Genomic DNA, 24,269 nt, shown 5'->3' with positions numbered 1-24,269 from the left:
TAAAACTAACAAGGGAGAAGGCCTTCTCAGTGGTGACCCCCAAATTATGGAATGATCTCTCTGACAAGGTGCTCCTGGCGCCAACACTGTTATCTTTTCGGCACCAGGTCAAGACTTTCCTCTTCTCCCACGCTTTTTAGCATGTGTTTTTAAATTGCTTTTTAAAAATGTTTTTCAGATTTGTATACTTGTGTTTAATGTTTTTAATTGTAAACCACCCAGAGAGCTTCGGCTATGGGGCGGCACTACGGCATCTTCCTCAATGGCTGTTTCAATAAAACGTACCTACTTGATTAGAATTGAGTCAGGATGGATTTTCTTTAACAGCATCTATTCTGTTTCATACATAACTATGTAACATGGTCTCTCTCCTGTATGTTTTGGTGCTATGAAGGACTGTGTTTTGACATTTCACACTTTCCTGTACAATAAGGCTTGTTTTTTAAGACTCCATTTATGTGGTTTCTCCCACTTGTGGATTGTGTGGCTAAAGCCCTTTCCGCTTTATGTACACTTATATGTGAAACTGAGGTACTTAATTTGCCCCGGTGGGCAAAAGGATTGTGACCAGATGTGAGCAAAGGCTGGAATCAGTTTGGAAATATTATTTAAACTACTTCAGTAGGAGATTATGAATCCCACCCATTCTGAGCACAGGAGAGGGGCCTTCTTCCCTGGGCTACTCTCCTGCCCCATTTTCCTAACCTATTGTGCCTTCTTCATTACAGACATGAAAGCAGGCTGTAAATTGCAACAAGCCATAAAATAATAATTTTGGCATCTCTCCAGGGGCAGATTTCCCTTAAGCCTGGCAGAAAATCCCACTGTTTAACAGTGTTAGAAAGAGGAAAAAGTGTTTTGTCTCAGAGGGCCAGGAAATGTACTCTCCCAGCACAAAACCATCCCATTTCACCTCTCCTTTCATATGAATTCTGTGAAGAGGAAAGTATATTTCAGAATGCAGTTTGAGGGAGATCTGAGCTCCAACATGCCTCTACACTCTCAAGGAATGCAACACAAATCTGGAAAGGAAGTCTGTGTCTCTGTGCAAACCTTGACACAGAGAGATTTCTTCCTGCTTTTAGTCGCAACTCCTTCACATCAGAAAGCTGAACTTCACTTGGCCTAGTCAGGTCATTTCTGCCACCTGTTATTTCTCATAGAAGTAAGGGCTTTTTTACCTCTTTAGTTCAGAGGTATGAATGTATTAGGATAATGATTAACATTACAGCATATGCAATGTATGAAAACAGATGTGTGCCACACATTCATTTAAACAGATTCTCCTGCATGTGGGTTCATAGATATGATGTCTATCATCAATACCTGGAAAAATTCTGGAGCAGATTATAAAGCAGTCAATCTGTAAGCCCCTTGAAAACAATGCTGTGATTACTAGAAGCCGACATGGATTTATGAAGAACAAATCCTGCCAAACTGATCTTATCTTGTTTTTTTGATGGGGAACCTCCCTTGTAGACTGTGGGAATGCTGTGGACATAATATATCTCAACTTCAGCAAAGCTTTTGACAAAGTGCCCCATGATATTCTGATTAGCAAGCTCGCTAAATGTGGACTGGATGGAACAACTATCAGGTGGATCCACAGGTGGATCCAGAATTGTACTAAAAGAGTGCTTATAGATGGTTCCTGCTCAAACTGGGCGGAAGTAACGAGTGGGGTACCACAGGGCTCAGTCCTGGGCCCAGTGCTCTTCAACATTTTTATTAATGACTTGGATGAGGAGGTACAAAGCATGCTTATCAAATTTGCAGATGATACAAAATTGGGGGGCACAGCTAATACCGTGGAAGACAGAAACAAAATTACATGGGACCTTGATCGGCTGGAGCACTGGGCTGAAAACTACAGAATGAAATTCAACATGGATAAATGCAAAAGTTCTACACCTAGAAAAGAGAAACCAAATGCACAGTTATAAGATGGGGGATACTTGACTCAGCAATATGATATATGAGAAGGATCTTGGAATTGTCATTGATCACAAGCTGAATATGAACCAACAGTGAGAAGTGGCTGCAAAAAAGGCAAATGCTATATTAGGCTGCATTAACAGAAGTACAGTTTCCAAATCGCATGAAGTATTAGTTTCCCTCTATTAAGCACTGGTTAGGCCACATCTTGAGTACTGCGTCCAGTTCTGGTCTTCGCACTTCCAGAAGGATGCAGACAACCTGGAACAGGTTGAGAGGAGGGCAACAAGGATGTTTTGGGGACTGGAAGCCAAGCCCTATGAGGGGAGACTGAAAGAACTGGGCATGTTTAGCCTGGAGAAGACTGAGGAGAGATATGATAGCACTCTTCAAGAACAGGAACGGTTGTCACACAGAGGAGGGCTGGGATCTCTTCTCTATCATCCCAGAGTGCAGGGCATGGAATAATGGGCTCAAGTTGCAGGAAGCCAGATTTCAACTGAACATCAGGAATAACAACCTAAGTGTTACAGCCATGTGACAATGGAACCAAGTACCTAAAGAGGTAGTGGACTCTCCGACACTGGAGGCATTCAAGAGGCAGCTGGAAAGCAATCTGTTGGGAATGCTTTGGATTCCTGCATTGAGCAGGGGGTTGGACTTGATAGACTTACAGGCCCCTTCCAACTCTGTGATTCTATGATGTAAGCTTTCCACTACACTTGAAGCTCTTCCCACAAACCATATGTTTATATGGTGTCTCCCCTGCATCGATTATTTCAAGTACGGTAAAGTTAGTACACTGAATAAAGCTCTTTCTGCACTCCATTAATTTCTATGCATTCATCCCCATGTGGGTTCTTTGATGTGTACTAAGGCAACTGCTTTGCATCAAACTCCACACATTCATATGGTTTCACCTGTGTGGGTTTTTTGATGTCTAGCAAGATGTGCTCTTTGACTGAATGTCTTTGTACACTCCACACATTTAAATGGTTTCTCCCCTGTGTGCATTCTTTGATGTGAAGTAAGGTGATGTGTACGACTGAAACTCTTTCCACACTCCACACATTCATATGGTTTCACCCCTGTGTGGATTCTTTGATGTGTAGCAAGATGTGCTCTTTGACTGAATGTCTTTGTACACTTGACACATTTAAATGGTCTCACCCCTGTGTGGGTTCTTTGATGTGCAGTAAGGCTATTTCTATCAGAGAAACCCTTTCCACACTCCACACATTCATATGGCTTCATGCCTGTGTGGGTTCTTTCATGTAAAGTAAGGCTTCCACTAGAACAGAAGCTCTTTCCACACTCCACACATTTATGTGGTTTATCCCCTGTATGGGTTCTTAGATGTAAAGTAAGGGTTCCACTCTGACTGAAGCTCTTTCCACATTGCATACATTTAAATGGTTTCTCTCCTGTATGGGTTCTTTGATGTTTAGTAAGGGTACTGCTGTCGATAAAGATCTTTCCACACTCCACACATTCATATGGCTTCACCCCTGTGTGGATTCTTTGATGTAAACGAAGGCTGTCACTACGTCTGAAACTCTTTCCACACTCCACACATTTAAATGGCTTCACCCCTGTATGAATTCCTTGATGTGAAGTAAGGTGTTCTCTACGAGTGAAACTCTTTCCACACTCCACACATTCATACAGTTTTACCCCCATGTGGGCTTTTTGATGTGTAGCAAGGTTTCCTCTCTGACTGAAGCACTTTCCACACTCGATACATTTAAATGGCTTTACCATTGTGTGGGTTCTTTGATGATTAATAAGGCTATCTCTATGAGAGAAGCCCTTTCCACACTCCACACATTCATATGGCTTCACCCCTGTGTGGGTTCTTTGATGTGAAGAAAGATGGCTACTTGAACGGAAACTCTTTCCACACTCCACACATTTATGTGGTTTTGCCCCTGTATGGATTCTTTGATGTACACTAAGGGTTGCACTTTGACTGAAGCTCTTTCCACACTCCACACATTCATATGGCTTCACCCCTGTGTGGGTTCTTTGATGTGAAGTAAGATGGCTACTCAAACGGAAGCTCTTTCCACACTCCACACATTTATGTGGTTTCACCCCTGTATGGATTCTGTGATGTAACGTAAGGGCACTACTCTGACTAAAGTGCTTTCCACACTCCATACATTTATATGCCTTCATCCCCAAGTGGGTTGTTTGATGTATAGTAAGGACATCCCTGCGAGTGAAACTCTTTCCACATTCCATACATTTAAATGGCTTCACCCCTGTGTGGGTGCTTTCATGGTGAAAAAGTTGTCCATATTGACTGAAGCTCTTTCCACACTGCACACATCCATATGGCTTCACCCGTGTGTGGGTTCTTTGATGTGAAGTAAGTTGTGTACTAGAATGGAAGCTCTTTCCACACTCCACACATTTATGTGGTTTCACCCCTGTATGGATTCTTTGATGTAAATTAAGTTTTCTGCTTTGACTGAAGGTCTTTCCACACTCCACACATTCATATGGCTTCACCCCTGTGTGGGTTCTTTGAAGTAAAGTAGGGCTGTCGCTACGACTGAAACTCTTTCCACGCTCCACACATTCATGTGGTTTAACCCCTGTGTGGGTTCTTTCATGTGAAGTAAGAATAGCTCTACGACTGAAGCTCTTTCCACACTCCATACATTTATATGCCTTCATCCTTGTGTGGGTTCTTTGATATGCAGTGAAGTTATCGCTATGAGGAAAATGCTTTCCACACTGCACACATTTAAATGGCTAGACCCCTGTAATGACTATTCGTCATAAAGTCTGTAATGACTGAAGCTTTTTACACATTCCACAAGTTTGCATGGCTTCTTCCCTGTATGGGTTTTTTGATGCAAAATAAGTTTTCTGCTGTCACCGAAGGACTTTCCCTACTCAACAGTTTCACTCCTTTGTGGATTCTCTGATGTAAAATACAGCTTTCGCTATGACTGAAGCCCTTTGCACACTTCATGCATTTAATTGATGCATATTAATTCCCCTCGTATGGATTCCTTATGCTCAATTAGGCCAGGACTGTGACTCAAGCTCCTCCTACACTCCATTCATTTACATGTTTTCCCCTTGTGTGAATTCTGTGGCGTCAATTTATATTTGATGTTTCCCCCTCACACTGGACGCTTTTCCCTTCTGTTTTCCTTGAGGTCTCTTTACTGGATCAGGCATTCATAGATGTCAACACCCTAAGGAGTAGAGGATTTCTTCATCTGAATCTTAGCCTGATTTCCCTCATGTCTTTTAAATCCCTTTCACTTCCAATCATTCATTTCACCATGTTATACTTCTTTCCAGTGACGCTGCAGATGGCTCTCAATCCTTCTCCTTCTCCTGCCCATTCACTGTATGGAAGGAAAAAAATTAGGAATCCAGATCAGAAACCAAGGATTGTATCAGGGACCAACTAGAGGCTTCTCTTTATTCAGTTTTCCCTCTTTTCTCACTCCACTAACACTGCAGAGCTTTGCTCTGTTGCTCTGTACTAAGGGGAATACCTCACCAGTTAACACCCAGTAACATTTCACCTGAAATCTGTGAATCTAGTCTATTAAAGGCAGGTGTTTATATTTCATATTTGTTTGTTGTTGTTATGTGCCTTCAAGTCGATTATGACTTATGGCAACCCTATGAATCAGTGACCTCCAAGAGCATCTGTCATGAACCTCCCTGTTCAGATCTTGTAAGTTCAGGTCTGCGGCTTCCTTTATGGAATCAATCCATCTCTCGTTTGGCCTTCCTCTTTCTCTACTCCCTTCTGTTTTTCCCAGCATCATTGTCTTTTCTAGAGAATCATGTCTTCTCATGATGTGTCCAAAGTATGATAACCTCAGTTTCATCATTTTAGCTTCTACTGATATTTCTGGTTTAATTTGTTCTGACACCCAATTATTTGTCTTTTTCACAATGGCTAACCGGGTGCCCCAATGAGAGGCCTACAAAAGGGACCTGAGTGCAAACCTGCTGTCCTTATTTGCGATTCCCAGCAACTGATATTCAGAGGCATACGGCCTCCAACAGTGGAGGGATAACAAGGTCATTGTTGCTAGTAGCCAATGATAGCCTCACCTTCCGTGAATTAGTCTAATCCTTCCCATAAGGAAAATGCTGAGGCAAAGAATATAGCACTTTAATCTGCCTTTAAAGCCATCCAAGTTGGTGACCATCACCACCTCTTCTGGGAGGAAATTCCAGTCATGTTGCGTGAAGTATTTTCATTTTTCACTCCTAAATATTCCAACATTCAGCTTCATTGCATAGCCTAGGTTCCAGTCCTATGAGAGACTAGTCAGTCTGCCCCTGCTCACTTCACTCCCAGCTCGCCTATTGTCACCAGCGCACCCCCCAATGGGTTGCCAGTGCTCCCCCTCCTACCCATGGATCACCAGCGCTCATTCTCCCTCCCCATGCACATGGGTTGCCAACACTCCTCCCATTCAGATGGGTTGCCAGCACTCCCCCTCCCATGGGTCGCCAGCCCTCCCACCCCTCCCATGGGTCTCCCCTCCGGGTCTCCTTACCTCTCCCCCTGCGCCGGCTGACCAGCCGTCCCACTAAGGGTCAGGCCAAGCCACCACTGGACGCCTTGCTTGCCTCTACCGCCACCGCAATGTCTCGTTCACCTGCTTGGGGCCACCACTGCTACTGGGTACCTCTGCTCCTGCTGCCACCGGGTGCCTCAGGCTGCTGCCTGCACAGAAGCATGTAGCATGACGCTTATGAAAATATTGGATTTGATGGCCTTATAGGGCCCTTCCAACTCTATGATTCTATGCAGACTGTTATGTTCTTTGTGCAAGCAAATCAGGATAAATGTGCAATAAACAGGTCATCTGGAGGGGCCCACAGTGTATCTTGAAGGACCTACCTGTCAGTCTCTCCCAGACAGATATATTCTTTGCCACAGCATTTTCCTTATGGCAAGGATTAGCAAAATACACCTACAAAAAACACCAGTCTGGAAGGGGCCACTCTCAGCCTTTAAGCTAAGACATTCCTGTTTAATCAGGCTTCTGGATCATAATTTGATGGTAATGTGGTATGATCCTGGCCTCTTTCAGTGTTCATCTTTTAGTGGGGTGGGGTAGTATTAATCCTTCTTATTCTTGACAATGGGTGATTTTATTGGGCAGTATTCAGTCAATGGTTTGCGCCAGCACGGAAGTTAATACTAGCACAATGGAGTTCTCCCCTCCTCCTTCCGTGTGTGTCCTGCACCATCTCCAAATCTGCTTTGGAGGGTTGGGGGGAAACCCAGAACTGAATAGGGGTGCATGAGGGGAGGAGAGGGGGAGGTCATTCCATCATGTACGGAAAAATCCTTGCACTGATGGAACAATTGCCTAAATATTACATTAATTTTCTGTTTTCTTCCACGGTTTGGATTTTAAGTACTTGGCAAGCAGTTCTACATTTTGTAAGTCGCTTTGAGCCACTTTGTAAAATAATATTGCAGCTGGCTAGGCAGTTGTCACAGATGGAAGCCAGCCCTGGGCTTGAGTGAGCAGGCAGAAGGTTGGGCTGGTTAAGAGCCCTTTTGAGTCCTTGGCTAGTGCTTGACTTTGGCTGATTGCTGGCACCAGCCATGCTTACTGTAGCCATAAAACACCGAAGTCCCCATTCTTACAGCCCTGGGACACCCGGGAATGGGTCCACAGAGTCACTCATGGAAATCCCAGGAGCCTCAAAGTGCAAAAAGCCTCCTCCTCCCTCAAGCACTGAATTGCCCCCAATTATGAAGGGGGCAGGAGCAAAGATGTCTGGAATAGGGAAGGAGAACCTGCGGACCTCCCAGAGGCAGATGGGCTACAACTCCCCCCACCCCTAACCATCATCTGCCTTGAGACTTGAGCTTGAGAAGGGCAGATCAGGGCCTGCTCCCAGTTTCTAGTTCCCTCCACTTTCCCATTATCAGCAGAAGGGTAAACTGGCAAGGCCCTTCAAGGGTGAAGGAAATTCAGAGGCTGTAAAATCTTCCAGCTCTCTGGCAAACTAAAAGAAGCACAGCCATTCCCTGCCCCCTATATCCACACATCTGGTTCCTATGCATGAAAATCACTTGTTTTGCTTGACCCACTGAGGTGCAACACTCTCCCACCCAGCAATTGCTACTCTCCAAATATTTCTATGCCAGAAAGCCACCTTCGCCCTTCTCCCAAGGACAGCAAACACTGTTTGTGCTGGCTGATAAGGAGAGAGATGGAAGAAGCCAGCAAATCTGTACGGACCTTGCAGCCCAGGCAGTCTGTCAGGGCTGGGGAGAGGAATAGCTGCTGTAGCTTGTTGCCACCCTCTTTGTCTTGTGTGTCTGTGCTGTGCTCTGATGCTCCTGGGGCCAAGAGGTAGGAGGGTCTTGCTGTGGATGCTTGTGGGCAACAATGCGTACCATTCAGGGTGGGAGCCTGGATGGGCTGGACGAGAGGGTGAAAGGAGCCACAGAGTGAGAGTCTGCTGGTGCAGAGTGGGGCCGTCTTTGGGTGAGAGACAGAGGGGGAGTGAGTGGGCCGCTATAAATCTATGTATAAATCTATGGTGCGGCCGCATTTGGAATACTGTGTAAAGTTCTGGTCGCCTCATCTCAAAAAGGATATTATAGAGTTGGAAAAGGTTCAGAAGAGGGCAACCAGAATGATCAAGGGGATGGAGCGACTCCCTTATGAGGAAAGGTTGCAGCATTTGGGGCTTTTTAGTTTAGAGAAAAGGCGGGTCAGAGGAGACATGATAGAAGTGTATAAAATTATGCATGGCATTGAGAAAGTGGATAGAGAAAAGTTCTTCTCCCTCTCTCATAATACTAGAACTCGTGGACATTCAAAGAAGCTGAATGTTGGAAGATTCAGGACAGACAAAAGGAAGTACTTCTTTACTCAGCGCATAGTTAAACTATGGAATTTGCTCCCACAAGATGCAGTAATGTCCACCAGCTTGGATGGCTTTAAAAGAAGATTAGACAAATTCATGGAGGACAGGGCTATCAATGGCTACTAGCTGTGATGGCTGTGCTCTGCCACCCTAGTCAGAGGCAGCATGCTTCTGAAAACCAGTTGCTGGAAGCCTCAGGAGGAGAGAGTGTTCTTGCACTCGGGTCCTGCTTGCGGGCTTCCCCCAGGCACCTGGTTGGCCACTGTGAGAACAGGATGCTGGACTAGATGGGCCACTGGCCTGATCCAGCAGGCTCTTCTTATGTTCTTATAGCTGAAAAATGGGCTAAAAGTTGTTACTAAGCCCATTGGTCGGCCTGTCTTCACTTTCTACCTAGGTCTTTGGTTATATTGGAAACTTTACCTTTTCTCCTTGATCAGATTCACATTACACATTTATTCCACTATCAGTCCACTCTGAACACGCCTGGCTCCCCCCCCCAAAAAAAACAAATCCTGGTTAGTATAGTTTGTGAAGTGTGCTGAGATTTGTTATGAAACCCAGTTCCCCTCACAGAGGTACAATTCCCAGAGTGGTTTAACAGCCAGTCCCTTTCCCCACAGAACTCTGGGAATTGTAGCTCTGTGGGGGGAACTGGGGCTCCTAACAACTCTCAGCACCCTTCACAAACTGTACTTCCCAGGGCCAACAAAGTGGCCCTCAGTGTAGTTTGGCTGGCTTGCTTTATGACAGAATTGTTCCATTTGTTCATTGGACTTGTTTATTGGATTTGTTTATATGATTTTGTAACTTTTTGTATATTTTCCCCTGTTTATCTTTCATTATTTCATTCACCACTCTGGTATTGAAATTATTCAATGAAGAGTGGGCATAAATACTATACATAAATATAGCAAACATTCATTTATTACATTTATACCCCGCCTTTCTTTTCATCAAAGAAACCCAAGGCGGCTTACATATGGTTCCCAGGCGGTTTCCCATCCGGGCACTGACCAGACCTAACCCTGCTTAGCCTCAGCAGAGTGCTGGCCTCATGTGCCTTCAGACCATAGCCTGCCTTCCCTCTAGATATCCCCGTTTCTCGGCTAATACTGAACGTGCCGCTGTTGGGAGAATCTCTTCCTGTATTTGTTCCCTCCGGGCAGAGAGAGAGAGTGAGAGAGAAGAGAGAGCGCACTCTGTCTCCTCCAGGCTAAGAGCTGCCAGAGGTGTGCAGGTGTCAATCCAAAGGAGACGGAGAAAGTACAAACATGAGAAGAGCCCTGAAGCGGGATCACACTAAAGACCCATCCAGCCCAGAATCCGGTTCCTCTGGGAGGAGGCCACAAGCCCTTTCAGCCCTGGCTCCCTGCCCATGGGATGCTCTCCTCAAGGAGGTCTGCCTGGTGCCATCATTAACACCCTTTTGGCGCCAAGTAAAACCTCGTCTTTTCTCCCAGGCATGTGGCAGATTATGATGATTTTGATGTCCATTGATGGAGTGCTTTTGCTGCTGAAGTTTGTGCTGCTGTTCAATCGGGTCTGCTTCATCAGGGATTGCATGGCTTGTACTCGTATGTTTCGTTCTTTTTTATTCTGAGTTTATGTTATGCTCTATACCAGGGATGGGGAACCTCAGGCCAGGGGCCAAATGTGTCCCTCCAGGCCTCTTTATCCACCCCCCCAGGGTCACACCCCTCACCTACTTCCTTTGCACCCTCCATTAACTTTTTTTGCCTGATTGAAATGTGTTCTTGAACTCTGAAGATGCTTGGATGGAGGACATAGAGGAGCGTGTGAGGGTATACATAAACTAGTCAAGTATATCAAGGTGAGATTCACATTTGCTGCTCCGCCCACTTCTGCATCAGGCCCCACCCACCATTGGCAAGAGGCCCCCAGAAGGCTGCCTAGAAGGGATTGTGGCCCTTGGGCTGAAAAAAGTTCTCCATCCCCAGTCACGCACTTAAAAGGTTGCAAGTTGCTTGGAGACTCATGTGGCCAGTGATTGTTAAACTGAGTTCATTATCATCATTATAATACACAGTGTTGATCATGACATGTGATGAGCCGCAGGGGTTCGACGGTCCTTTTCCAGCACCTTAGAAGGCCCCAATCCACACTACCAAGCATCAACCAGGCCATGGCTTCTGACCATATGTGGAAACTGCCTAGAGATTCCACCTGTGCTAGAACGAGCTTGGCAGGGCTCTCTCGTTCATCTGGAAGGGAGAGGAAGGAGTGTAGCTGCAGGGGAGCTGATCTCCTCTCTGAGATATTGTACTGCCCTACAAATTTGTCAAAATGCAAACACAATTTGGGTTGGTCTTTCACAGTCCAATCCACTTCCTGTGCATTCATTATAGCTGCCCAATTTCCCTGCTTTTTAAAGTTTGATAGAAATATCTGATGGCTATAGGTATGTTCTTAAATTGCAAGGGTTTTTTTGCCTATTAGTGAATTTCTCTGCTTTTTAATCCAGGAGGTAAGAAATGGGATCCTCTGTAAGTTTGCTGGGAATGGATTGCTCATTTGCATGTTTATTGTATTCAATGGGATTTACTCCCCTGCATTCATGCTTAGGATGGGTGAAACTGACCACAGGGGGATGGGGAGGGAAAGGAGGAAGAAGGGCAGAGGGGAGGAGGGGGATGGAACCAGGCGGGAGGGGCAGGGAAGGTGAGGGAAGGTCTGGTCAGCTGCATACTTATTGAGTTCAGTGGGATTTATTCCCACACAATCATGCTTAGGAGAGGTGAAACTGACCATGAGGAGGAGGAAGAAGGAGGTGATTGGAAGGGGGAGAGAAGGGGCAAAATGGAGAAGATAGGAGGGAGGAGAAGGGGAGGGGAGGTTTGATAATTTGAATGCTTTTTGAGTCCAGTAGGATTTACCCCTGTACAATCATGCTTAGCACAGGCGAAACTGACTTGGGGGAGAGGCAGGGAAGGGGAGGGGAGGAGGTAGGATGGGCGGGCACTGGGCAGAAGGAAAGCCCCTTTCCTTTCCAAAAGGAAAGCATTGTGAACATTATCATTGCTTTTCAGGGTTTCCCCCACCTTTTTATTCTACAGCAGGCACATGTAGTCTCCCACCCAAATTTAAACCAAAGCCGTCCCTGGCCGCATCCACACCAGGCCTTTATTTCACTTTAGACGGTGATGGCTTCCCCCAAAGAATCCCGGGAAGTGTATTTTCTGAAGGGTGCTGAGAGTTGCTAGAGAGGCCCTCTTCCGCTCACAGACCTACAATCTCCACAAGAGGGGCTGACTGTTAAACCACTCTGGCCACTGGAGGGGCCCACAGTGCATCTTGAAGGACTAACCTGCCAGAATAGTTTTTCCTTTTCTTCAAGCCAGGAGGTGACATCAGCTTTGGGCATCAGAGGCCCTTCTGACCTGGACAATTAAAGAAACCAAAAGCCTGTTATTCATGGCACCTGTGAGAAATTCACTTCTCTCTTTTCCACCCTCGTCCCAGACAAATAGACTGATGATAAGTGACTTGAAAACAAGCAACATCGGGCCCCTCTTCCTTCATGAGGATTTGTGCTCATGATGATTTCGGGGAAGTGATAAAATTACCCCACATTCAATACTATTGGCACCTGCAAATGTTTTTGGGCAGTCACACTGCTTCACTCCCAGTCAGGAGAGTTTCCATAGCTTGAAATCCCAAGATTTTTCATATCACAAATGTTTTGGGTTGGTGGGTTTGTTTGTCCCGCTTTTGTTGCACAAAAGCCCTTCTGGACAGCAGTAATGCAGAATCATTGGGGAAGCACCACAGAACAACTAATATAGCAGAGTGATGTGCAGATTGTCCAGTATAAATCCACCACTCCACTACTATGTCAAGTTGTTGCGGAATGCACCTACAAAAACACCACTCTGGAGGGACCCATTGTCAGCCCTTAAGCAAAGGCTTTTGGATCTTAACTTGATTGTAATGTGGTAAGATCCTTAGTGGGGTGGGGTAGGAGTCAACCTTCTTTCTCTTGTTGATGGGTTTTTTTTGTACTAGCACTAGGGTTAAGCACTCTCCTCCTTCCTGTGTGCACCCTGCACCACTCCCAAATCTGCTCTGGAGGGTTGGGGGAAGCCACAGAATAGAGAGCGCAGGTGAAGAAGAGGTCATCACACAAGGAGAAATCCTAGTAATGATGGAACAATTGTGTTAGTGCTACATTGAAAACAACCCCTTCTTTGCATGTTTTCTTCTGTATTTTGGATTCTGCCTTCCGACTTTTCTTATTCACACAGGATCATTTGCACTCCTACTAACCAGGTGCAGCCCAGCCTAGACTAGACAGTGTACACAAGACAGATACCTGGAAGCAAGTCTGGACTGCTTGTTGATTCAAGGTTTGGGATGCAGTAAGCCTACGGATGGATTGGGAGCCTACAGGCAGCCTCCCCTCGTAACCCCACAGTAGAGATTTAAAAGCTCTCTCACCTTAGACGTGGCACAGCAGGGTTCGAGAGGGAGTGGTCCGTGATCCTCACTGGTCAGTCTCCAGGCATTTGCATCCCACTGCTAACACCAAGGAAATGTCGTGGAAAAAGAGGCACATGAGATGTTTTTGGTAACAAACCAGCCAGAGGCACCTTTTCTTGTTGCAACAAGGGGTCAAGCATGCAGGGGGAAAACAGCAGGGGTGTCCCCACTGTTGCAGGCAGCTCTGACTAACAGCAAGGCAGTGTGATTTTATAATGTCTCAGTGAAACGAAGCAAGGCTGCAAGGCTAGTTTACTCTCTCTTTTTAGCTACCCAATGGAAATTCCCACAGCATCAAGCATTGGAGCATTTTACCAGTTTAAACCGGCTTCTTTGTGGTTAGAGCAGTTACAGAACACAGAACATCTGTAGTTTAAGTCCTCCCCCTCCCATCCATTCTGTCACATATACAACACATCCCTACATAGAGGAAATGATCCAGGGGTCTTTGCTCTTCCACAGTAAGACGTTCTATATTTTAATATTTTTTGTAAGTGACTTTGAGACTTTTGTAAAAAGTGTTGAACAAATATAATAATATTTGGGGTCGGAGCGGGAGCAGGTGAGGCTGGGAGGTTAAGGCAGTTGGCTAAATGTAAATGTACTGCCTTCAAGTCAATTCCGACTTATGGTGACCCTATGAACAGGGTTTTCATGAGGCTGAGAGGCAGTGACCGGCCCAAGGTCATCCAGTGAGTTTCATGGCTTTGTGGGGATTCAAACTGTGGTCTCCCAGGTCATAGTCCAACACCTTAACCACTACGCCACACTGGCTCTCTAAGGCAGTTGGCTAGGCAAATGGAAGCTGGCCCTGGGGATGAGTGAACAGGCAGCAGGCTGGGCTGGTTAAGGCCCTTCTGAGTCCTGAGGCCGTTGGCTGGTGCCTGACCTGGGCCAGGCATGATTAGCAGAGCCATAAAACATGACCCCCCCTTCTTAAAACCGTGGATCACCCCAGGAAAGGGTCAACAGCATCACTCATGCAAATCCCAGGAGCCTCAAAGCACAAACAGCCTCCTCTTCCTTCAAGCACATAATCACCAATTGTGGAGGGGGCAGGAGCAAAGCTCTCTGGAACAGGGACGGGGAGCCTGTGGCCCTCCCAGGAGGGGCTACAACTCCCCCCACCCTTAACCATCGCCTGCCTTGAGACTGGAGCATGCGAAGGGCAGAGATGAGCCTGGTCAGTTTAAAGCTCCTTCCGCTTTCCCTTGCCCAGACGGGGAAATCGGCAAGGCTCTTCAAAGGGAAAGGAAATTCAGAGGCTGTGAAATCCTCCAGCTGACAAACGAAAAGAAGCACAGCTATCCCTCCCCCGCTGGACCCCCTCGCAAGTCTGGTGGTTCCTCTGCCTAAACTGCCTAAAAATCACGTAGTTTGCCTATACTTATTCTCTCAGGTGTGATTCCCCCATTGCCATTTTCCAAACATTTGTATACACCACACAACCACATGCAGTCCCTCGAGAGATCCCCGTTTCTGGGCTAAGGATAAATATCCCGCTGTTACGAGAAAAGGGAGCAACGCTGTACACTGAATCCCTTCCTCTGTTTCAGAGGTCTCTGCCTCCCCCAGGCAAGCACGGCCGGTTCCTCTGCCCCAGCGCTTCCCCCCTCTTCACCCCAAGGAACCGGGCTGATCTTCAAGGGGGGGTGGCTTCAAAGAGGACCTTGCAATGGAAACCCTGCAGCACTTTGAGACCCACGTTGCAAGGATCACCCCCTACCTTAAACTCCGAGAGGGGAGTTGGGGAGGATTTCCCCTCTTTTCACCCCAACCCTCCCCCAAAAGCACCTTCTGGGTCCTTTTCCCCCCACGTGGAACTTTTACCTCTCTCTGTCTCTCTCTGTCTCTCTCCTGTCCTTGCATCAGCCTCGACCAAGTTTTCTCCCCGACCGACTTCCCTCTCTGTCTACTCGGAAGGAAGGAAAGGACGTTCCCTACAGTCTCCCTCCACTTATCAAACTTCCTGCCTTTCTAGGATCCGGAGCTCAATAACCCTTGGAGGACTGAGTGGCGGGAGAGGTATTTCAAAGACTCCCCCCTTCCAAAACTTTCCTCTGCATTCAGATGGTGCAGAACTTGGCGTGATCAGCTGGCAATTAGCGGCGTCGCTTCTGTAGAGATCTGATCCAGCTTTGGAAATTCTTATGTTCTTTGCCACAGCGTTTATCCTTGTGGCAAGGAATTCCACGGCTCATCTTTCCTCAAGCTCAGTACAGACATTTGCTCTGGAAGTATTGTGGCTCAGCTTCCTCATTTTAGGCAGGATTTGCTCATCCTGCAGCTCTAAGTAGGTAAGCTTCTTTCATATATCTCCCTTTCTGCCTCCACATGCCTCTCACGTCCAGTCGGTGCAAGGATTTCTGCTTGTGGAACAGGACTTCCCCCACCTTCCTCTCCCCTCGCTCCCCCCCCCATATCTTCCAGGAGTTCCTCTAATCCTCAGGAGCAGATCCGAGTAAAGTGTGGGGGTGGGGAGAGGGGTAAAAGACCCATTGCTCTGATGGGACCCTGACTTAGGCTGCAATTCAAGACATGTCTACTCAGGAGTAAGCTCCACTAGGTTCAATGGGACTTGCTCCCAGGTAAGGACTGCAGCCTTAGTGCTATTTTGGATAAAGGGAGGTGACATGACATGTATAAAATTGTGCATAAAATGGAGAAAGTGGATAGAGAAAAGGTTTTCTCCTCTCATGACACTAGAAGTTGTGGACTTCCAATGAAGCTGAATGTTGGAAGATTCAAGACGGACAAAACAAATTACTTCTTCACACAGCGCATAGTTAAACTGTTGAATCCGCTCCCATAAGAGGCAGTGATGGCCACCAACATGGATAGCTTTAAAAGAGGATTAGACAAATTCACAGGGGACAAGACTATCAAGACTAGATAAGACTAGCCACGATGGCTATGCTCTGCCTCCATAGTTGGAGTCCAAATACCAGGTGCTGGAAACCACAGGAAAGAGGGTGCTCTTGTACTCAGGTCCTGCCTGCGGGCTTCCCATGGACATCTGGTTGGCCACTGTGAGAACACGATGCTGGACTAGATGGTCCGTTGCCCTGAACCTGCAGGCTGTCCCTATGTTCTTGTCATCTAATGTCCCTGTAAGATTTGTGCCAGCAAATCAGGATAAATGCTCAATAGACAGGTCCTCTGGAGGGGCCCGTGGTGTATCTTGAAGGACCTACCTGTCAATCTCTCCCAGACAGACAGTTTTTCTTTTTCTTCAAGCCAGGAGATGATGTCAGCAGATCAGAAGCTCTTCTTCATGAGATTAAAAACAATAACACCATAACTGTCATTCATGGCATCTGTGATTGGAAAAATACTGAGAAATTCAGAACATCCCTCTTCCCCATTACCCATCCGAACCAAAGGAAAATGGACTAAAGGCAAGTTATTTGAAAACAGGCAACATTGGGCCCCTCTTTGTAGGTCATTCATTAGGATTTGTGCTCATGATGCTATTGGGGCATGATCCCACTTTCAGCACTATTTGCACTTGCAAAAGCTTTGGGGCAATCATACTCCTTTATTCCAATCAGGAACTTTTTGTAAGTTGAAATCCCATAGTTCTTCATATATCACAAATGCTTTGGGTTGTTGGGTTGTTGGTTTTTCATCCTGCTTTTGAAAAAAACCATTTATTTATTTCATTTATATCCTGCCCTTCTGGACAGCACTGATGCAGAAACACTGAGGAAGCATCGCAGAACAAGTAATATAGCAGAATGATGGTCAGACTATTCAGCATAAATCCACCACTAATGCATTATTATTATGTCAAGAACATGTTGCAGGATACACCTTCCAAAAAACCCAGTCTGGAGGGGCCTATCCTGTTTAATGGGGCTTTATTTTATCTTAATTTGATGGCAATGTGGTATGATTCTGGCCTCTTTGGTGTTCATCTTCTAGCGGGGTCAGGTCGGATTAATCCTCCTTATTCTTGTCAAAGGGTGATTTTATTGGGCAGTATTCATCTAATGGTTTGTGCCAGCACTAGAGTTAACACTAGCACAATGTAGTTCTCCACTCCTCCTGCTGTGTGCACCCTGCACCATTTCCAAATCTGCTTTGGACGGTTGGGGGGAAACCCAGAGCTGAATGGGGGGTGCATGAGAGGAGGAAAGGGGGACATCATTCTCCCATGCATGGAGAAATCCTTGCACAGATGGAACAATTGCCTTAATGCTACGTTGGATACAACCCTTTAATGTCCTGTTTTCTTCTTTGTTTTCAATTTTAAATATTTGGCAAGCAGTTCTACATTTTAATATTTTGTAAGTCACTTTGAGCCATTTTGTAAAGAGAGGTAAACAAACAGAATAATGTGGTAGTTGGCTAGGCATGTGCTGCAGACGGTGCTGCAGAGGGAAGCCAGCCCTGGACTTGAATGAGCAGGCAGAAGGGTGAGCTGCTTAAGGGCCCTTTTGAGTCCGGGGGCCTAGGCCAGTGCTCAAATTTGGCTGACTGCTGGCTCTAGGCAGGCTCAGCATAGCCATCAAACACCAAAGTTCCCATTCTTAGGACCCTGAAACAACCTAGGGATGGGTCAAGAGAGTCACTCATGGAAATCCCAGGAGCCTTGTAGAGCAAACAGACTCCTCTTCCCTCAAGCACTGAATTGCCCCCAATTGTGGAGGGGGCAGGAGCAAAGCTGTCTAGAACAGGGAAGGGGAACCGGTGGCACTCCCAGAGACGGATGGGCTACAACTGCCCTCAGCGCCTAATATTGCCAGACTTAAGCTTGAGAAGGGCACAGATGAGCCTGCTCTCAGTTTCCAGCTCCCTTCCCGTTTCCCTTGGGCAGCAGAAGGGGAACCGGGCAAGGCTCTTTGAAGGTGAAGGAAATACAGAGTTTGTTAAATCCTCCAGTTCTCTGGGAAACTAAAAGACAGCCCCCTGTATCCACAAGACTGGCTCCTATGCCCAAATTGCATGAAAATCACTTGGTTTGCTAGACCCATTGAAGTGCAACACTCTCCCACCCGGCAATTGCTACTCTCCAAATATTTTTATGCCAGAAAGCCACACTCGCCGTTCTCCCAAGAATAGCAAATGCTGTTTATGCTAGCTCATAAGGAGGAGAGAGATGGAAGAGGCCAGCAAATCCGTGCAGACCTTGAAGCCCAGGGGGTTTGTCAGGGCTGGGAAGGGGAGAGGAACAGCGGTTGTAGCTTTCTGCCACCCTCTTTTTCTTGTGCGTCTGGGCTTTGCTCTGATGCTCCTGGGGCCAAGAGGTAGGAGGGTCTTGCTGTAGATGCTTGTGGGCAACAATTCATACCATTCAGGGTGGGAGCCTGGAGGGGCTGGAGGAGAGGGTGAAAGGGGCTAAGGTGCTCAAAAGCCACAGAGTGAGAGTCTGCCAGTACAGAGTGGGTCCCTCTTTGTGTGAGAGGCAGAGGGGAGTGGGCCGCCACAGCTGAAAAATGGGGTGATAGTTGTTACTAAGCCCGTTGGCCATTTAATCTCTATGAATGGGCTTTCTTCGCTTTCTACCTAGGTCTTTGGGTACATTGGAAGCTTTACTTTTTGTCCTCGATCACATTCACACTATACATTTATTCCACTCTTATTCCATTTTAAACAGTCCCCGCTCCCGCCCACAAAAAAATCTTAGGAAGTGTTGTTTGTGAAGGGTGCTGAGAGTTGTTGGGAGACCCCCTATTCCCCTCACAGGGCTACAATTCCCAGAGTTGTTTGTCAGTCCCTTATCCTGGTGAACTCTGGGAATTGTAGTTCTGTGAGGGGAATAGGCGTATCCTAACAGCTCTTAGCACCCTTCACAAACTACACTTCCCAGTGTTCTATGTATGGTGTCAATCATAGAGTTGGAAGGGACCTATAAGGCCATCAAGTCCAACCCCCTGCTCAGTGCAGGAATCCAAATGAAAGCATACCCAACAGGTGCCTGTTCAGGTGCCTCTTGAAGGCCTCTAGTGCTGGAGAGCCCACCGCCTCCCTAGGGAATTGGTTCCATTGTTTGTCGTACTGGACTAACAGGACGTTTTTCCTGATGTTCAGTAGAAATCTGGCTTCCTGTAACTTGAACCCATTATTTCGTGTCCTGCGATCTGGGCTGATCGAGAAGAGATTGTGGCCCTCCTCTGTGCGATGATCTCCCCTCAGACTTCTCTTCTGAAGGCTGAACATGCCCAGTTCTTTCATGCTCTCCTCATAGGGCTTTGTTTCTCGTCCCCTAATTGTTCTCATTGCCCTCCTCTGAATCAGTTCCAGCTTGTCTGCATCTTTCTTAAAGTATGGCGTCCAGAACACGGTACTCAAGATTAGACCTAACCAGTGCCGAATAGAGGGGAACCAATACTTCAAGTGATTTGGAAACTATGACAGTTCTGCCTCCACTGCTTCAGACCCTCCAGGGGAGAGTCCACCTAACCAGCCAGGGGGTTCACAACCCAACATCAGCACTCTCCCTGAGCCTGTGCCACCCTGCATTCAGCGCCCCTCCAAGCGGAAAGATGGGACTTTGACAGAACCTCCCTCCTTGCCTCCCACCCTGAGGAGGGAGGCTCAACAGACTCAACTGAGGAAGAGCCAGTGGATTAGAGCGTGTTCACAGACTATTTAAAGGGATTACCAGGGAGGGACTAATAGCTGAGTCAGCATCTTAAAGCTGTGTATTTGAGCATAGTTCTAGTGTTAGGGATGCTAAGATTTAAGCAAGCTTAGGAGTATTAATGAAGTGCTCTGAACTGGAACTTTCTCTTTCACCAATAAAAGGAAAAACCACAGTCATGTCTGAGTCCGAGTTCCTTGCATACAGGCAGGACAACACTCAGTTGAAGGGCTGCCACCATGGCGGCGCTCCACAAGGATTTACCGCTGGAGGAAATTTGCAAGCTGCCACATGGGCTCACCCATCCACCTTCATCAAGCACTACACGGTGGATAAGTTGAAGGATTCTTCCAAGGGTGGTGGCCTAGGTTCGCTCCCACCCAAGCATGTAGGGGGTGGTGGTCACTGCTCAGGTATATCCCATTCCTGTCTGCTCCACTCCTCTGCTGACCGAAAACAGAAAGTTGGACTTACCGTGAACCGTCCTGCCCGTCAGCAGAGAGTGGAGCAGACAGCCCCACCCTGCAACAAAACCTAGGCTGGGGGGTGGGGAAGGCACCTCTCCGGGAACCCTCAGATGAACACTAGTCACTCACCCTCCGGATAGAGTCGTAAGGGCCTCCTACATCCCTTCCTGGCACTGTCTGCTGAGTTGTTAATGTTTGTTCGTATTCTAACCAAGTTTTCCATGTTCAGGTTCATGTAGGTGGAATGGCCGGCTGCTGAGGACTCGCTTTTTACAGCTGTGTCACAAACTGGAGACTGGGAGGTTTCCTCCTCCTTCCGGCTGGCCAACAATTAAGCTTTTTTTATAGTGTTGACTCTGCCTTCAGGAGGAGTTAACCCATTCCTGTCTGATCCACTCTCCGCTGATCAGAAGGACACTTCATGGGGCACATTTTGAATTTTGATAGAGTGCTGAGGGTGCATATCACAAAATGGCTGCCATGGGGTTGCTTTCTTTGGTCTGTCCTGAACCTTCCAACTGAGTTCTAGCATTCTGTCCCGACTGAGTTCTAGCATTCTGAGACAATCTTCTATCCACTTTCTCCACACCAGGCTTAATTTTATAGAGTTCTATCATGCTTTACAACCTTCCATGCTTTACAACTGCTTCTGCATTCCTGATACCTTAGAGTAACAAAACAAACAGAATCCAGTTTGCTAAAAATACTGCTAAAAAGAGGAATACTTCTGAGCATATGCAGTTTTGCATTTTTTAAATTTCATCTAAATGGCAGCACAACCATGACCACAGGAATAAAATGGGAGTTGTGCTGGAGGGAGTGATAATTAATGCATTTACACTTAAACATTTTTAAACTGGTGTTAAACTGAACACTTTCCAGTCCTCAGGTACAGAGGCTGATCTTAGCGACATGTTACATATCTTTGGTAGAAGATCAGCAATTTTACATCTGAGTTCTTTAAGAACTCTTGGGTGGATGCCACCTGAACCTGGTGATCAGCTGACCCCACCCACCTGTCAAAAGTGATCCACGGAAGGTGGGCCTGTTCTGGATATTTCCTTCCTCTGGTTGGCCTTGTTAGTTCAGTGATGTTTACTAAGATCTCCATGTATTTAAACTTATTTATTTATTCATTTTGTTAGTTGCCTCATACCTACTGGTCTCTAAGCAACTTGAAAATGGAAATGGACTGCCTTCAAGTCGATCCTGACTTATGGTGACCCTATGAATAGGGTTTTCATGGTAAGCAGTATTCAGAGGTAGTTTTATCATTGCCTTCCTCTGAGGCTGAGAGGCAGTGACTGGCCCAAGGTCACCCAGTGAGCTTTATGGCAGTGTAGGGATTCGAAAACTGGTCTCCCAGGTTATAGTCCAACACCTTAACCACTACACCACACTGGCTCTCCTAAGCAACTTACCACACATTTTAAAACCACACACTATAAAATGAATTTTAAAAATATACAATATACAAAAATTTAAAAACCCAAATAAGACTAAGCATACCAAAGGTCTGAGTGAAAAGGAAGTTATTTCCCTGGCTCCTAAAGATGGATGAAGAAGGTGCCAGGCGTGCCGCCGAGGATAACATTCCACAGCCGAGGGGCCACTACTGAAAAGGCCTGTTCTCCTGCTGCCACCTGTCAGGACCCCTCCTGTGGTCACTGCCATGTCACGGTCCCACCTCAGGGTCCTGCTCTCAAAACAGTTATCTCACTGGCTCTAGCAAAGATCTCTCAAGATCCCACTGCTAGGCAGCACCACCAGACACTCCCTGTAGACAATATTGCCTTGAGACTGTGCCTTAGTCTCCTCCTGGCTTATTGCTACTTTGTGTCTGGGTGCACTTGCAGGCCACAACCCCCCTGTATCATTGTGCCTATAAAGAATACAGCCGTGGGTTGCTGTGGATACCTGATGATGTTACACTATCTCTTCACTGCTGCCACCATTGATACTATTTCCCAACCTTGGTATATGCCCTGCCCACCCTTCTGGTCTGTGTAAACCCAGCCAAGGATCAGGTGTTCTGGTAAACCAAGAAATATTTATTTATATACACAGGGAATAACAAGATTACTTAAAGGTATAGTCAACAAGCGTGTGGTTTCATAAGTTGCGTTACTGTTTATGTTTCTAGTCCTCAGTAACCTGCCTCACTACCCGCCTAATCCAATCCACCCAACAAAACCAACCCACAGAACCAACCAACCCCTGAACAACCATCATCCTCTCATTTCTACCTTCAGACACTCAAGCGCTCAGCCAATCATAATACAACACTCATCAGCATTCCAACCCATGTACTCCCCCCTCTCACTGAGTCCACTTACCTCATTTACTCTAATAAACCCACACTTACCATATTTACAGTATTATATATATACAGGGACATCACACCACCATCCAAACCTCCCGTGGAGGGGGCACATGAAGAAGGGACTCAAATGACGAACGCAGGGCCAGGTCGGTTCATAGAGAGAGAGGCCGTCCTTAAGATACTGGGGTTCAGCATATGGCTTTCTAGGGCAAAACCAGCCCTTTGACTGATTCTGGAAAGTAATCAGTAGCCAGTGTAGCAGTGCCAAAATTGGTGTTATATATGTGAATTGACCTATCTCGCTCAGCAATCTGGCCACCATATTCTGCACTAGCACTTTCCAAACTGTCTACTGAGGGGGAATTGTTATATATAAAGGACTAAGCAAAATATATTCTTTTATAACACTATAAAGGCTTGTAATATTATAACAGGCCAGCTTAAAAAAGAAAAGAAAAAATGCTCCTTAACAATGTCATCTCTGTTTGCTACGCAAGTGTTTCCATGGTAACTAGCATGCATGGTACTGACGTTGAGTCTGGCTCAATGGATAAGGGGAACAGGCCTAATACAGAACATCTCTGTACTTTCAAAGGCCTGAGAAGGATCAAAACATGGAGATAGAATGATAATTGATGGATATTACCTGGTTGGCTAGAAGATAATGTAAGCAGATAATGTTGGCTAGAAGATAATGTAATGCTTATGTGAAACCCCTTGATTGGTCTATGCTAATTTCCAGACCTTGGAAAAGTTACTTTTTAAACTACAACTCCCATCACCCCCACCCAGCATGGCCACTGGTTTGGGCTGATGGGAGTTGTAGTTCAAAAAAGTAACTTTTCCAAGCTCTGCTAATTTCTTTGTCCTGGGGGGTATAAAGATCTAGGCAGCAGCGTCATGTGATGCAGAGCTCCACCAAACATCATGGGAGACTGACAGTGCCTACACTTACTAAATAAAGGCCTACATTTTTACTGCAAGCCTGTGTCTTCAATTTCTTCAGGACTCCCAGTCCACTGGACCCTAAAATTCCCTGTCACTTCAACAGCAGCCCTGTACCAGCCCGTGGGCAAGCTCAGCAGCTATATCAGCAAAATAGCTGCCTGTAGGCAAGGGGGGGCTTGTATTCCCCCCCAGCCTTAGTTCTCTCTAGTTTAGCATTCAGTGTCTAAGCAAGCAGGGAGATGGGTCAAAGCACGCTCAGAGCCACCTGGGGGCCTAATCTGGGGTTCCTAATAGACATTCCAGTCTGATGCTCTGCCAATAGTGTCTGTGTGATGCTGGGAAGGTGCCTCTTTAACCAGATAGTGTAGACCTTGGAGCAGTTAATGCCCCGCCAGGCAATTAGAGGCTTTGCTTATCAGCTGTTGTTATACTGTATGATCCTGGGAAAGAGCCCCATCACTGAAGGGCTATGTTGGGAAAGTGATGACTTAATCCTATGTAGTAATTAGTTGCTTATTACTGTGCTGTAAACATGTATCCTATAAAAGGGTTCTCTGGTGCCCAGTTCGGGGTTCAGAACTGGTCACGCTCTGTGCAAGACGTGCAGTCAGTTCCACGTTGGGTG

General features: G+C 46.4%; 1 protein-coding gene across 7 annotated transcripts; it reads right to left on the bottom strand.

The window, feature by feature from the left end:
• Positions 1-1,710: 1,710 nt before the first annotated feature.
• LOC133381308 (zinc finger protein 420-like) lies at positions 1,711-20,662 on the bottom strand. 7 transcript variants are annotated; one of them, XM_061620275.1, is made up of 5 exons: positions 20,503-20,662; positions 16,515-16,590; positions 13,279-13,359; positions 12,149-12,221; positions 1,711-5,303 (listed from the first exon to the last, which is right to left on the bottom strand). In XM_061620275.1, exon 5 carries the CDS (start codon positions 4,615-4,617, stop codon positions 2,842-2,844), a length of 1,776 nt encoding a protein of 591 aa, XP_061476259.1. In that variant the 5' UTR covers positions 4,618-5,303; positions 12,149-12,221; positions 13,279-13,359; positions 16,515-16,590; positions 20,503-20,662; the 3' UTR covers positions 1,711-2,841. The 7 variants fall into 7 exon arrangements, 6 of the variants coding, with proteins under 6 accessions (XP_061476259.1, XP_061476261.1, XP_061476260.1 ...); XM_061620277.1 differs by lacking the exon at positions 20,503-20,662 and adding an exon at positions 20,381-20,451; XM_061620276.1 differs by lacking the exons at positions 16,515-16,590; positions 20,503-20,662 and adding exons at positions 8,187-8,369; positions 15,151-15,336.
• Between the last annotated feature and the right edge of the window lie 3,607 nt (positions 20,663-24,269).

The sequence above is a fragment of the Rhineura floridana genome, chromosome 3 (assembly GCF_030035675.1).
Source record: "Rhineura floridana isolate rRhiFlo1 chromosome 3, rRhiFlo1.hap2, whole genome shotgun sequence".
In the NCBI taxonomy this organism is placed as follows: Eukaryota; Metazoa; Chordata; class Lepidosauria; order Squamata; family Rhineuridae; genus Rhineura; species Rhineura floridana.
This window is presented reverse-complemented; position numbering and strand designations above follow the sequence as displayed.

What these genes read in the sequence shown, in the direction of transcription:
- LOC133381308 (XM_061620275.1), bottom strand. Translation starts at nt 4,617, where the DNA reads ATGAAGGCATATAAATGTATGGAGTGTGGAAAGAGCTTCAGTCGTAGA.